The following is a 15,773-nucleotide window of genomic DNA, read 5'->3' as shown; positions in this document are numbered from 1 at the left end:
ATTATCCTCATTTTGCCTTACATTCAAATAAACACATTTAGACTTTCAGGTTCTAAATTACTAAGATGATGAAAAGCCACTGTGCCCCAAAGATGACATGACATAGTCCATGGAGAGCTAGGGACATTGGCTTAGTGATGCGCATGAGACTATGAAGTCTAATTGTCCCTAATGGAATGATAAGGCCTTCCTTTAAACTGAATTTCCCATTTATTTCTACTCTGGACTGAAAAACCAAACCATGCTTTCTTTCCATAGTTTTATTTCTCAGCTCTCATTTTCTAGAATCAGGCTGTGGTTGGTTTCTGGCAGTAGGAGAATTCAAGCAGTCCATCTGTGTTTCCAAAATCAGTATCAAGCCAATTTCTTTTCTTCTTTTTTTGTTTTTGGCTGTGTGGATTTTAGTCCCTGGACGAGGGAGTGAACCTGTGCCCTCAGTGAAAGTGCAGAGTCCTAACCACTGGACCTCCAGGAAATTCCCAAGCCAATTTCTTTAGTGTCCAACAATTATCACTGCAGAATCAAATCCTTGAAGTTGGCTCTATAAAGGTGGGCTGAGAAGCATCCAAGTGGCTATCAATTTGTTTCATGTTTCATCTACTCATTGTCCCTTTCCTGCTTTCATTCAAAAAGCATTAGGTTGAATCATACGAGGTAGCTGCTTTGGCAGGTCAAAAGCCAGCAATTTCACATGATGGCTGGAGATAACTCGCCATGGGTGTCGTGTGTTTCTGAATGTTTTATGAGCAGAGGCACCGACTGCCTTAGCTCTGGACTATCTTTTGAAAGGCTGTCTGTACAGTGAACAGCCTTAGGAGATATAGCATCTGTCTTCAGAGCAAAGGGCAGGTTTAGTTACTGTCCAGTAGAATAAAGAGAACGTCTCCCTCTGGAGAAAAGCACGGGCAGGCTCACTGCCCGTTTGGAGACTGGAGTAGCGTAAGCGAAGAGTTCTACGTAATGTAAGCCGCTGCCCCTGCAGCTGTCACCTGGGCCTGTCTGTGTCGCCCTGTGGGGACTGGTGTTTGGGAAACTTGCACATCGGCTGATATTCTCAATATTACATTGCTCTGAGGAATAAAGCCTGTTGTCTCTTACCTAGGAGCACCGCCTCTTCTGATAACATTGATGAGGCTGTGGCTGACTAATAATGTGTTAGCTTACAATTAGGGTGAGACCTCAGACCTGCCACGGTCCTTGAAAGAGGGGTTTACTTTATTAACTGAGCATCTGTTATATATATTAGTGGGGTTTCCCTGGTGGCTCAGATGGTAAAGAATTTTCCTGCAATGTGGGAGACCCAAGTTCGAGCCCTGGGGTCAGAAAGATCCCTTGGAGAAGGGAATGGCTACCCACTCCAGTATTCTTGCCTAGAGAATGATAACAAGGCACCCTACAAGGCACCATTGAATACAGTGGTGACTAGGAAAGACATAGTCCCTGTCCTCACAGAACTTCCACTGTCATAGAGAATACAGGTTAAACAAACTAATCAAATACAGTAAAAATCGTCATATGTGGACTTTCTTGGCCATGCGGTAATTAAGACTATGCACTCCCAATGCAGGGACACAGATTTGACTCCTGGTTGGGGAACTAAGACGCCACATGTTAGGCAGCATGGTGTAACTCCCCTCCCCTGCCCAGCCCTGCACAAATCGTGATATGTGCTTTGAAGAGAATGGGATATTGTGAAAGGGAGTAAGAGGAGGAAGCTACTTAGAGAGGATGGCCAGGGAGGGCCTCACTATTCCATGCAGGTGACATATAAGGGTGAACTAGAAAAGTCAAGGGAAGAGCAAGACAAAAGTATTTCAGACAGGAGGAAGATATGCAAAGGCCCTGTGGTGGAAAAGAGCACAGGTGAATCCCATGTGGCTGGGGGGTAGAAAGAAGGAAGACAGTGACATAAGGTGAAGCTGGAGAAACCTAGATCCTCCAGAGCCCTGGAGGCCACATGGATGAGTTGGATTTTATTCTGAGACCAACGAGAACAAATGAAAAGTTTTCAAAATAGAAATGACATCATCCAGCTTGCATTTTCAGAAGCCACCCCAACCGCAAAGTGGAGCTTGATTCTCACTGAGCAGCTGGGTCTGGGAATGGTTTAGTGGAAACTGACACAGCTGAGGCCAAAGCTCCCTGTTCTCCAACCGAGCATCCTCAGAGCAGCGAAGATAGGAAGGTCTTAACCACCACAGTCCCGGGGAAAAGGACCAAATATTTTGCACAGACTCCTTGCTCTTTAGTTGAGGTATTTATCTATAAGTCTCAGTTTAGAAAACATTTAGCTTCTAGATGTCTTCCTTCTCTGGGCTTCCCCGGTGGTTCTGCAGTAAAGAATCCACCTGTCTATTCAGGAGATACAGGTTCAATCCCTGGGTCCGGAAGATCCCCTGGAGAAGAGAATGGCTACTCACTCTAGTATTCCTGCCTGAAGAAGTCAATGGACAGAGAAGCCTGGCAGGTTACAGTCCATGGGATCACAAAGAGTCGGACATGACTCAGCAACTAAACAACAAAATCTTCCTTCCCTACTTCCCTCAACCTGGGTTTTGTACCCTTTCCATTATCCTCCCCTAGCTCCTATAATTAACTTTTAACCTATCTGTCTCCTCTCATCAAGCTCTATGAGGAAGAGATTAGATTTGAACTGTTTACTGAGGTATTTTCAATGTTTGGCACACAGTAGATCCTTGGTAAAGAGTTACTAAAGTGTTTACGTGTATACATGTGTGTGTATGCACACACATCTCAGAGGACAGGAGGATCCAGAATAAGCAAAAACTGCAATGAAGAGTACTTTTCATTCAATTTCCCCCAGGTCTTATCTTGGAAGCATTTCTACAGTTTTTGAGGAAAGCAACAATTATGTGATACTGCCGAAATATAGAAGGAACCTACTTCCCTCAGTCACCTTTTTCCAACACTCAATTTAAATATTACTCTTGAAATCTTATCAGTTTTCCTTTTTGTCATCCTGGTTGAAGTTTTCTTGAGGAAACAAGGCGGGCGATGAGAGTTAGACCAGGAAATGGGGTTTTTACTCAAGCGGAGGCCAGCCTCCCTGAAATGTGCACCACACTTCAAGAATGCCACTCTATAGTCCCCTGAGATGAAACTCATTTCTGGAAGCAGGCTGCTTCTCTCCAAAACACATCGGAAGACTTCCCTGAGTCAAAGGTATATTTAGCTTGATGGCTGGTTGACACCCGTCTAACGTCTTTCCCTCTGTTTCATATCACAGGGGCTTTCGGCGCTCCTGGCTGTTCTTGACGGCGAATGGTCCGATAATAGATATGTGTGGGAGAATCTCTGAACCAAATAAAACACTGTTCTTTTCCCTACATTTCAGGCCAATTACTATCATTGCTCTATCAAGATGTCTGCCCAACTATTAGGCCGATTACCTTTGACTTTCTCTTAGAGCTACATCCAGACAAGAGAAATCCTCCAGGGAGAATTGCTATTCCCAGCTCCGACAGAGAAGCAAGGGTAATGGCTGAGGGGGAAGGGCATCTCACCACCGCCGTCTGTGTCCATGTGGATAAAATTGACGGAGGGCAGAAGCCATTTTTAGATAACATGGGCCCCAGACAACTTGCTGCGTGGAAGGGAAGAGGGTTTTAGCTGGCTACAATCCAAAGCAATTCAGTGGTTAAGAACGCAGGCTCTGGAGAGCTGAATCTGACTCCACTTCTTACTAGCTATGTGAGACCTTAGGCAAGTTAACTTCTCTGAGCCTGGGCTTCCTCAACTGGAAAACAGAATATTGGTCATCCTGACCTCTTATAACTACTCTATGGGTTGACTGATCTGGTCCCCAAAAGGGCCAAGTCCAGGGGACTTGGAACATGGACAGCTCTCTATAGATGTGCCGCTGTTACTGGATTTGCTATTGCCCATTCCACTGGGTCTTTGTAGACTCCAGCTAAGCCAGCTACCGTGCGTGGGGTGTGTGTATGAAGCCTTTGAGTTTAAAACACAAAGCAAACGGATGGGCCTACAGATTGTCATACTGACAGAAGTAAGTCAGACAGAGAGAGACAAATATATGACATTGCTTACATGTGGAGTCTAAAAAATGGTGCAAATGAACTTATTTACAAAGCAGAAAAAGAGTTACGGATATAGAAAACAAATTTGTGGTTATCAGGGGGTAAGTGGGGGAGGGATAAATTTGAAGATTGGGATTGACATGTACACATTACTGTACATAAAATAGATAATAAAGACCTACCGTAGAGCACAGGGAATGCTACTCGATATTCTGTAATGGTCCATGTAGGAAAATAATCTAAAAAGAGTGAATGTATATGTATAACGAATTCACCTTGCTGAAACTAACACAACATTGTAAATCAACTGTATTCCAATAAAAAGATTTAAAAAACATGATTGACAAGAAAAATTTTTAAAAAACCTACACAGGGGACCAAAAGGACATCATTTCTCATCATATTCTTATGCAAAAGATTGTTTTTTTATCTTAACATCTCAAACTAGGTCCAAAGGCATTGCCAGTGTCTTTCTTTTATGATCTGGTTTTGATCCTTTTATACTTTTTTCCTCACTGGTACGTAATCTGCTCCTGGAAATTTTTCCTAACTAGTGGAAGATTTCTCCAGTGACTCTCCTGATACAAAGTTTATACACTTTATACAAAGTGTAAAGCAGTGCTTGGCAAACTTTTTCTGTCACGTGACAGGAAATATTTAGGCTTTGCGGGTCAAACGGTCTCCATGCAATCATTCCACTCTGCTGTTACAGCTGCCACAATGTGACAACAGATGAATGTGGCTGTGGTCCAATAAAACTTTATTTATAAACATAGGCAGTGGGCCAGATTTGGTCCATGGGCTCTGGCATGCCAAGTACTGCTTTAGAGCATTGGGCTTGTCCTGTTAGGGCCCATCTTTCCTTAGCAGAGGAATAAGCATTAACTTCAGTGCTATGGTAAATATCAAATCCTGATTTGGGCAGTTACGGCTGCTACCTGAATTTTAGGTTGGGTTATATATCTCTTTCAAGGATCAGGGAAATCCTAAGAGCAATCCATGAAACCAGTAGAGAAGTTCTTAACATGAAGTCAAGAGAAAAACAGCTGCACAAGATGTGCTCTTAAAAAGTCATCCACTCTCACAAGTGGTTACCAGCTCCATTCCAGACAGGTTCCACAAGAGATGGTACATCATCCTTCCCTCCAGGGACATGGTCATTACTTGTCCACAAATGATGGGACTGAGGCTTGGGAAGGTAAGTGACCCTCCTAGGTCAGATGTGGGAAAGAAAAGGCAGGATTTAATCCTGGATCAACCATCTTCTCCAGGTATCTAGAGAACCATGAGGTCCATGACTGAATGCTGCTGGGACAACATGGTGCTGCAGAAAGGCAATGAATAATCCCTGTAAGTCCATATTGTTTCCATCATTTCCACATCCTGGGATCTTGAGGGACTCAGTTTTCTGAACCTCAGTTTATTCATCTGTGAAATGGGTCTAACAATCTGCCATGATTCAGAGAGGTTCTGCCCAGGATCAGTTATCATCATTAGTAGATGATTAAAACCTAATGACAAAGTAAATGTAATGAAAATATTTATAGGTGCTATCAACATTCAGAAAACTGAGATCATTTCACTTCATGGCAAATAGATGGTCACATCACTTTACGGCAAATAGATGGGGAAACAGTGGCTGACTTTATTTTTTTTGGGCTCCAAAATCACTGCAGATGGGGACTGCGGCCATGAAATTAAAAGACTCTTACTCCTTAGAAGGAAAGTTATGACTGACCTAGACAGCATATTAAAAAGCAGAGACATTACTTTGTCAACAAAGGTCTGTCTAGTCAAGGTTATGGTTTTTCCAGTAGTCATGTATGGATGTGAGAGTTGGACTATAAAGAAAGCTAAGCACTGAAGAATTGATGCTTTTGAACTATGGTGTTGGAGAAGACTCTTGAGAGTCCCTTGGACTGCAAGGAGATCCAACCAGTCCATCCTAAAGGAAATTAGTCCTGAATATAGATTGGAAGGACTGATGTTGAAGCTGAAACTCCAGTACTTTGGCCACCTGATGTGAAGAGATGACTCATTAGAAAAGACCCTGATGCTGGGAAAGATTGAGGGCAGGAGGAGAAGGGGACGACAGAGGATAAGATGGTTAGATGGCATCACTGACTCAATGGACATGGGTTTGGGTGGACTCTGGGAGTTGGTGATTGACAGGGAGGCCTGGTGTGCTGCAGTTCATGGGGTCGCAGAGTTGGACATGACTGAGCAAATGAACTAAACTGAGCTGAAATGATGAATGCTAAAATACTTAGAGTTTGCTGTTGGAAAACTCATGAAATATTCTCAAACAAATGGCCCTTTAAAGGGTTATTTGACTTATAAGGGGAGCTTTTGGAAAAAAATTTTAGCTTTCTCTCAATAGCTACTAAAAAGTAGTGCTAAAATATGCCCCACATGACAAGTGCTTAAGTAAAGCTTTTGGAGATTTACCAATCTGAGAACAAAGATATGATTTCCTTCCTATTGCTCAGTTGCTTCAGTCACGTCTGACTCTGTGACCATGGACTGTAGCCCACCAGGTTCCTCTGTCCATGGGATTCTCCAGGCAAGAGTACTGAAGTGGGTTGCCATGCCCTCCTCCAGGAGATCTTCCCAACCCAGGGGTGGAACCCACATCTCCTGAATCTCCTGCATTGCAGGTGGATTCTTTACCACTGTGCCACCAGGGAAGTCTGTCCTTCTATGGTTATATCCTTGCCTTATTTTTCAGGCTTTTAAATTTTTTTTTTAAGTTTGGGCTTTCCTTGGTTTTTGAGAGAAATTGTGAGCTGGCATGAATGGTCAGCATTTACTGGCTCTACTATATGTTTAGTGATTTATAACTTACACTTTATTTTATTTAACCTCATAGTATGAGGTGGGATTTTTTAGTTCTATTTTACCACAGGGGAACCGGGGCTCACAAAAGTCCAGTGATTTGCCTACATTGTGTGGCCAGAGCTTGAGCCAGGTGGTTGGACCCTGGCTCACTGCAATTCAATCCTTGGGACTCACAGTGGCTTTTTCATGAATTAAGTAGCATTAGTATTTTATCAGGGCTAGTTTTAGGTGGATGAGACTATGAACCCTAAATTAAGGATGCTGGTTGGCCCCCTACACAGTAGAACCACCTTGGAAGGTGTGCCTTCAACAGAGAAGCCAGACACTTCCATGCTTTCTTTGATGACACAGCTCCTCAGAGATCCCATACCTACCTAAGACTACAGTGTTGAAAGAAACCATCTCTTTGTCTTTGCCATCATTGTAGAAGGCCAGGTGCCACAGGCCCACATCCAGGTACTGGACAAACACGGCTTCGTTCTGAACCAGTGTTTGTATGCTCCGGCGTTCCCTGGGCGACTCAACCACACTCCACTTCTCCTTCCCGTCCAGGCGCTCCATGAAGTCATACTGGGAAAAGAAGAGAGCGTGCTACATGTGACACGGGGTGCAGACCTCCTCCCATGACCAGCACCCTCCCCTCCCGCCCCATTACTTAACTGAGAGATACTTCTGAGTACGTTTTACTGTAATCTCATTTTGTAACAAGTAAAACAAGAGTCATGAAAGTTATAATAATAACAGTCACCACATGTTATGCTTATAATTATTGCTAATAGTTTTATGACTATAGAGCACAACCTCTTTTCTGCTTTTATGATTTTTTTCTTTTGTGTGTGTGTGTGTGACAGAGAGGGAAAGGGGGAGGGAGGTGAGTTTTTGCTCTAGTCCTCAGTGGGGTGTTACATAATACGTAGTATATGCCAAGTGTAACTTTTTAAAATAATTCCCCCAATTCTGAATTCCAAAATGCATCTGGCACCCCCAAGAGTTTCAGGTATGGAATTACTAACTTATGTTAGCAGATACCAGATACCCTTGATTGATCATTCACTCAGGGAAGGTGACAGTAGTTAATCAGAGTAGTTATATCAGAGGTGTTAACACATTATTGACCAGAGACATATTAATGCCATGGGCGTTAGCTTCCACAAAAATTCCCTGGTTGATAATGTGTTAAGAAAGAGGGCTGAGGAGCCAGACTACCTGAGAGGGAAACGTACTTATTATTAGCATCACCTACTTGTGCCTCAGTTTTCCCATCTCAAAACTGAAAATAACAGTACCTATGTTACAGGTTGTTGTGAACAATAAGATCATATCAATATGCAATCAGAGCAAACACAAAGTACAGGTGGGCTATCATGACCACCATTATTATCACCATCATTTAATTCAGTTCTTGCAAAATCCCTGTAAGATAGGTCCTATTTGTATCTTAGTTTACAAATAAGAAAACTGAGACTCAGAGAAGTCCAGCAACATATCCAAAGTCACCCAGTGACCAAGTGGGCAAGCAAAAATTTGGACCTAGATCTGTTTAGGTGCAATGCCTGTGCCCTGACCGTGCCTGACCTCCCATCAACGAGCAATTAACTATGGAACTGTGTTTCAAAGGAAACCAGGCTCAGAACTGGACGTAATCAGTGGGAGACAGAGTGGTGGGCGAAGGCTACCAGGAATGGGTGGGGGGAATGGGAGAGCAACTGTCATCCAAGGGGGCCTGTCCAAGGGAATGGTGAAATCCTGGGGTGGGCAGGTGGGAGCCACAGAAGACCTTTAAACAGTGACTGACATGATGAGAGGAATGTTCTAAGGTTCATTTGCAGGCAGCCTATGAGATGTCCTAGAGGAGGGAATGAAAAGAAGCAGGAAGACCTGTTACCAAGCCATTGCAGAAACACAATCATGAAGTGACAAGCGTCTTGATTGGGTATAGTGAATGAGAAAAGGGGACAATTTTGGAAGACCATTTTTAGGGAAGAGAGGACAGGGCATCACCTGGGCTGGACAGAGAAGATGAAGGAAAAGGCCAGGAAGGTGGCCATGTCTCTTTACTTGTTGACAAGCAAATCAATAAGACCCTAGTAGAAAAGGAATCATCTTTTTGCACAGGAAAGTCACGTGCATGGTGACTTCCAGAGAACATTCAAAGTGTAGGTCTTTAGCAGACAAAAACCACCACTGTGGGACAGAACTCTCTCTCACCACTTTCAAGCCATGAAAAGGGTTTCATAGATTATTGACATCTACTGCAACCCCTTTAACAAACTTCATAGAATGAAATGCTACGAAATCTACTAATGGGACCTCCCCATCAACAGAATTGCCACTTTTCCCACCTGAAACATGGTCAGTGAAAACAAGAGTCTATAATCTTAGGGACAAAGGGTTTGCTGTCAGATAAACCTGGGTTTGAATTCTGACTCTGCTGTTTGCTACTGTTTGAAGTTAGGCTATTCTTTAACCCGCTTCCTGGTTTGCATACTAGGAAATAATAACCCACACCTTTTGGGGATGTTATACGGATAACATGAGATAATGTTTAGGGCAGTGCCTGAAAGATAATAACCATTTTATGAAATACCTTGTGACTCTGAATCACTTACTTGTAAGTCGTAAGCGTCATGGACATGGTTTTAGTTTTTGTGTCTGGGGGCCTGGGGAGGGATGTTGTATAGAAAGTGGAAATTTCCTCCATATCTCAGGAAACAAAAATGTTCATATTTAGCTTCCCTCTATCCCACAGTCCATTGGTCGCAGCTGTCTTTATGGGATAAAATAAATGATCTGAAAGGATATGACAAACCGATACTGCTTTTGGAGCCTCTTGTAACCAAGGCATTTGTTCCTTAGCAACCTCGTAAATGTCCGGCTACCCAGACCCACGTCTACAAATTGCTGTCAGCCAGAGGAATGAGTGTAGCTTCCTTGGTGGTGAAGTGAGAAGGATATACTTCACCTGGGATTCGAGTTATCACCCCCATGAGGAACAGTTCGGGGAAGGTGATTACTTGTGTGGGACCATTGCTCATTATTAATTTGGGCATCAGTCATCTTTTTCTGAACTGGCTGCCCAGCCCAGGGGCACAGGAATGGCTTAGGACCATCGGTGGTGCTCGCTGTTCAACAACCAATCAAATGACCCTGGGGAAGGCATTTGTCAGAGGAGGGAGGGGACATCTGTCTTGGCTGGTTCTTCAGTTCTCTCCACGGAAGCAAGGAGGGCAGTTTTCATTTAAAGAAGAATCTGTGACCCTGGGGCACTGGGACATGTGGGTCTAAGGTGTCCCAATCTTGTATCTCTTTGTTGTGTTTTATTTCCTTCAAAGCACTTATCACCCTTGAAAATGACTATAATGTTTTTCTGCTGATTGTCTGTCTACTCAGAAGAACATAAACTCCAGGAGGGCAGGGATTTCGCCTGCATGGTAGAATGGTTAAGAGTGGGGACTTTGGAACTAGACTGCCTGACTAGAACCTATGCTCTGCCACTTACCTGCTGTGACACTTGCATAAGCCATCTCAATTCTCTGTGCCTCAGTCTCCTTATCTTTAAAATGGGCAAAATATCAAGACATAATAATAATACAGCATAATAATGCTGTAAGCACTAAATGAGTCCAAGTATGTAAAGTGCTTAGAATACTAAGCAGTCTGTATATTGTGAAAGTGAAAGTTGCTCAGTTGTGTTTGACTCTTTGTGACTCCATGGACTGTTGTAGCCGACCAGGCTCCTCTGTCCATGGGATTCTCCAAGCAAGAATACTGGAGTGGTTTGCCATTCCCTTCTCCGGGAGATCTTCCTGACCCAGGGATCGAACCTGGATCTCTCACATTGCAGGCAGATTCTTTACTGTCTAAGCCACCAGGGAAGCCCCTGCATCAGGTAAGCACACTTTGAAAGTTTCTGCTATCCTGATGATAATTCATTGTTATATCTAATTCATCTTGAGCTGAGCTGATCAATAAATATTTGTTAAATATCAAATACATAAAATACTGAATCTGTAAATGAATTCCATTAAAAGGAAACTAACTTGCAATGTTAGAAGATTTTGTCTCTAATAATAAATCACTTGCCCTCCCTTGTCTTCGAGTGTGCTTTCTTGAATAGGAGATACATCGGCAGGATTAGAGTCAGCGAGCCTCAGTCAGGCACCTCACAGCGTAGGACATGCATATGACGGACACTGTGGCCCAAGGAATCTGTATATTCACAGAGATCATCAACATTTGAGAGGTGACTTCAGATGGCCATTATGACTTCGCCTTTTCAATTCTAAATGAGATGGTGTCCAATGCACGCTTTCTTCCTACAGGCTTTCTTATCTTCCTTTTCTTTCTCCTTTGACACTGTTGCTTAGTGACCACTGCAGTAGAGATGGTTGGTCATTGTCTATATCAGAGTCTTATTCCTTTCTATTATGTGCAAGCATGTGATGGTGTTCCCATTAAGGAACATAAGCTGTTGTGAGGTACCCTCCTTCTGGACTCTTCTGTGCTATCTACTACTTGCTTGCTCCCCCTACCTATCTGCTTCCTGAGAGAACCAGAGTTCTCTTAAAGCCCAAGATGATGGAGTCACAAGATAGGAGTGGCCTGGATCCTAGATTTGCACTTGGAGGGAAGCCGGAAATGCTCACATGAGCAAGCAATAAACACTTATTAAATTAGGCCATGGACGCAGAGAACAGAGTAGTGGCTACCAGAGAGGAAGTGGGATCGGAGAAGGCACAATGGCTGAAAGGGGTCACCGGCATGGTAAACGATGGAAACAAAACTTTGGTGGTGAGCATGCTGTAGTGTATACAGAAGCTGAAATACAATGCATACATGAAAAAAAATAAAAAGCTATGGAAATGTTGAGGCTTATTTGTTATTTCAGCATAGCTTTCAAGATTTCTTGCTTCTCTTCCTTCCTGGTTCACTCTGCAAGACTGTAAGTTTCAGCATATTTTCTGTTCTTAGGAGCGGTAGGAGAGAATCCCCCAGGAAGGGATGGCAGCATCTTTTGTTGGCTAAGTTCCACCTGTTATGTGTAGGGTATCTGTTTACCTCTGTTTGCCCAGGGGTGTCCTAGTCCCCATCTCCTATTTCTTCTTTCACTCTCAAAAGTGCTCTGGTGTGTAACCTACAGTTACCCTCCTCTTTGGTTAACACATACCAAGCAACATCGCGCAGCCTCGTTCACGGCTGCTATAACCTGGGGAGGGCTGGAGACTAGAAACACAAGGTGGATCAAGCCAGCCAAAGGCAGAGACTGCTTTCCATGGTGGGAAGGGCAGGGGCGCAGTAAGAAGCTGGTTTGTGCGGAAGCCATCTGGTTCTGGAGAGCCTCTGCTCTCTAGGAATCCTAGACAGCAGTCTGGCCAGCTTGCTTGGCAGCCTGGCTGATACCAGAAGGAGGCCAAGGACTCAGGCGCTGGCCAGCGTCGCTGTCTCATGCCCCAGTGCTGGGGATTGAGAACTCAGGCTTTGTACCAGGGGCATGTGCCTCCTCAGTTACAGAACTCCATCACGATCAATCCTGGATCCAGGGCTGCTCGGAAAACTGTGCTGCGCTCGAAGGACTAAGAAGGTTGCTTCCTAGCACGTCCTATCTGATAGATCTGCAGAAGCCCTGGAAGCGGATTAGAAGCTCATGGCCCTGTCCCACTGGGGGCTGTGGGAGTGCACAAGCTGCCTGCAGGAGCAAGCCTGTCTCCCAAGGCAGCTGGGCTCTCTTGATCTGGCAATAAGGTCACCCAGAGGGTGACAGTGCAATAACCCGAAATAACGCCCCCCCGCCACCACCCCCCCCCCCCCCACTAATGTTCTCTTTTCCTCCTTGGCCTTTGAAAAACAACCCACGCTGGCATGAAATGCGAGGGCTGTGCCTCTGAGTCATGTGTCACACCCCGAAGTAGCATGAAAACGCAACTTTTGTGAGCGCTTGAGAGGCAAACAAAGAAACCACTGCAAATATTTGACTGATCCGACTGTCAGTCTCCCCTGCTTCTTGGCAGAGACCCAGGAGGAATGGTAATTAAGATAACTTAGTGGCTTCCCAGGGGCGCTGGAGGAGACAGCCGAGGGGCCTTTTACTTTCCCTGATGGGAGCGTGTCCACAGGCAGCTCAGAGATGCCTCTGGAAGCCATGCCAACTCATACCTGCCACAGAGGACAAGGTCAGGGACAGACTCATGGCCCTTCTGGAAGATGTTACTACTGGGGCCAGGACCTTGGGAGAGGGCAGGGAGTGGGCAAATAAGTTTACTGTTATCTGGTCTGCCTGCTTGCTCCTGGTCCATGTAGATGGGGGCAGTGGCAAACGTTGACCTGTCCTACGGAGAGCCTGCCGCAACTGGCTCTGTGCTGGCAACATCCCCAGCCTCCAATGTCTAATGGTGATGCCGCCTTAGACAGCCAGGCACGTGCAGCAGGCGGTCAGACTGCAGGGAAACAGCATGTGTCAGTGAGGGCTGCTTGAAGCCACACAAGCGTGGAGGCTGCGGTGGCATCTGGTGACGACTGGCAGCGGCGGGTTGCTCCTGGGGGCCTGTGCATCTCTTTCCGCCTCCAGCCAGGCCCGTGGCAAAGTGCGTCTGGCTGATTCCTCATTAAAGCTCTGCACGGCTTCTTTTCTCTCCTTCAAAGGGCTGAATGCTCCAGGAAGCATGGAAGGATGAGAGTGGTGGGCCGTGCTTGGGAGGGCTGGGGAGCGGCTGCCTTCCCTCCACGTGGCCTCGCCTGTCATTTTCAGTTCCTACTTGCAGGGTCCATGTCTTCAGTGTCCAAGTTGCTTCACTAGGTGCTGACTGGCTCAGTGTGGGCACTGCGGGGTTGTCTGTCCCCCAGCTCTGAGAACAAAACCCAAGCCTCCGGGCAGGAAACAGCATCACCTCTATTTGTGGACTGCAACAATCATCGTGCTGGGCTCCAGTGTGAGAATCAAGCAGAGAGAGAAGAATCAAACATGATTCCTGACATAAGGAGCAAGGAGACTACATCTACATAGGTGCAACTCCTGATTCTTTCATGACATGTCTTCTTGTAGCAGAGGAAAACAGAATCGCCAAGAATAAGAACTATTTTTTTCTCCCTAGGCACTTGCTATGTGCCAGGCAAAATGGCAAAAGCTGATACATGTTATCTCATTTCACCCTCCCAGAAACCTTATTCTCATCCCCATTTCTCAGGAGAGAACAAAGACTGTTAGAGAGAGAACAAACACACCCAGGGCCACAGACTCTGGTTGGTGGCCAAGTGAGGACTTGAACTTGGATTTGCATGAGTCTTAATGGTGGGAGGTTGTCAGAAGTTTTCCAAGAACCTGGGTGTAGCTGGCTGCCAGCATATTTGGTGACTGGCCTGGTTGGTAAGTTTTCCAAAGAAGCCAGTGAGCAGAGAAGAGGGAGGAAGGCAGAGCTGAGGAGTGCTAGGGTCAGACTTGAGCAGAGTGAGTTGGGCACCTGAGGACAGGAAGATGTCCCAGTGCAGATGATGAAAAAAGATGCCAAAAAAGGTCTGGATGCCTTTGTTGGGCAATGACCATACTCGGCCCATAATCTCCTCTGTCCACTTCCTAACTTCTCTCTCCTTGTGTTTCAGCCACACTGCTCTCCTCTCTGTTCCTAGAATATGCCAAGCTCATCCCAGCCTCAGGGCCTCTGCACGAGCGCTCCCTCCTGATCTTACAGCTGCCTGCTTCTCGTCAGTCAAGGCTGCCTAAACACCATGGCCTTAGAAAGCACGTCCTAAACCAGCCATTCTAAGATGCTCTAATCACTTCTGCACTTCTGCTCTCAGCAAAAAATCACCAAAAACTCTTTGGGGGGCGGGGGGAACTTGTCACTTCTCTGCTAATTTATACTCCATCTCACTACTCTCAGACACAAACTTCTTAAGACTGGAAGACTTTCTGATAACTATAAATGGAATGTAATCTTTAAAACTTGTGGGGCTTCCCTGGTGACTCAGTGGTAAAGAATCCTCCTGCCAATGCAGGAGACATGGGCTTGATCCCTGGTCCAGGGAGATCCCACGTGCCGCAGAGCAACTAAGCCCGGGCACAGTTGTTGAGCCTGTGCTCTAGAGCCTGGGGAATGCAACTACCAAGCCCACGAGCTGCAACTATTAAAGCCCACGCACCCTAGAACTTGTGCTCTGCAACAAGAGAAGGCAGTGCAGTGATAAGCCTGTGCACCTCAACGAGAGAGCAGCCCCCACTCGCCACATCGAGAGAAAAGACCACATAGCAACAAAGACCCAGCACAGCCAAAATAAATTTTAAAAAATCGTGACTCACTATGCTATACACCTGAAACATATATAATATTATGTACCAACTATCCCTCAATAAAATAAACCAACAAATAAATGTTAACCAGCTTTGAATGCAGAAAAAATAAACTAAAAGAGAGTAGGAGACTTGCTTGTTTTACTCCACATGGGACCTCTGGGGCCTAGAGCAGTGCCTGGCATGCCGTGGGTATGCAGAAAAAACCTTGACTGAGTGAATGAAAACTTTCAGGCTCAAAAGAAAATAGTACCCAGAGTGAAGTGTACAATAGTCCAGTGGAATCTTGTGATACAAATATTGGAAGTACATAACCTCTTGAGGAAAGGTTCCTAGGAAGTTTTACTAAACACTACACAGGTTTCCTGGGTTTTGTTTGCTAACTGCTCAGATGATAATACAAGGTGACATTTAATGAGGCTAGGCACTGTTTTAAGTGATGCTCATGCATGATCTTATTCAATGCTTGTAACAGCCCCTGAACATGAATCATTATCCCCACTTTGCATATGAGGAAACTGAGGCACAGAGAGGTTACATCACTTGCTCTAGAGTTGGCACGCGGTGGAACTGGGGTTCTCACTCCAGCAGTCAGC

The 15,773-nt window shown here is 45.1% G+C and overlaps 1 protein-coding gene across 3 annotated transcripts in view; it reads right to left on the bottom strand.

Moving 5' to 3' along the window:
* TENM2 (teneurin transmembrane protein 2) overlaps positions 1-15,773 on the bottom strand; it is a 1,355,200-nt gene that overhangs the window by 185,472 nt on the left and 1,153,955 nt on the right. For all 3 annotated transcript variants that reach the window (XM_043913490.1, XM_043913492.1, XM_043913491.1), the window contains one exon: positions 7,271-7,466. In XM_043913490.1, coding sequence (XP_043769425.1) covers positions 7,271-7,466 — 196 coding nt within the window. The remainder of the gene's footprint in view (positions 1-7,270; positions 7,467-15,773) is intronic.

Source organism: Cervus elaphus, chromosome 9 (assembly GCF_910594005.1).
Source record: "Cervus elaphus chromosome 9, mCerEla1.1, whole genome shotgun sequence".
Lineage (NCBI taxonomy): Eukaryota > Metazoa > Chordata > Mammalia > Artiodactyla > Cervidae > Cervus > Cervus elaphus.
This window is presented reverse-complemented; position numbering and strand designations above follow the sequence as displayed.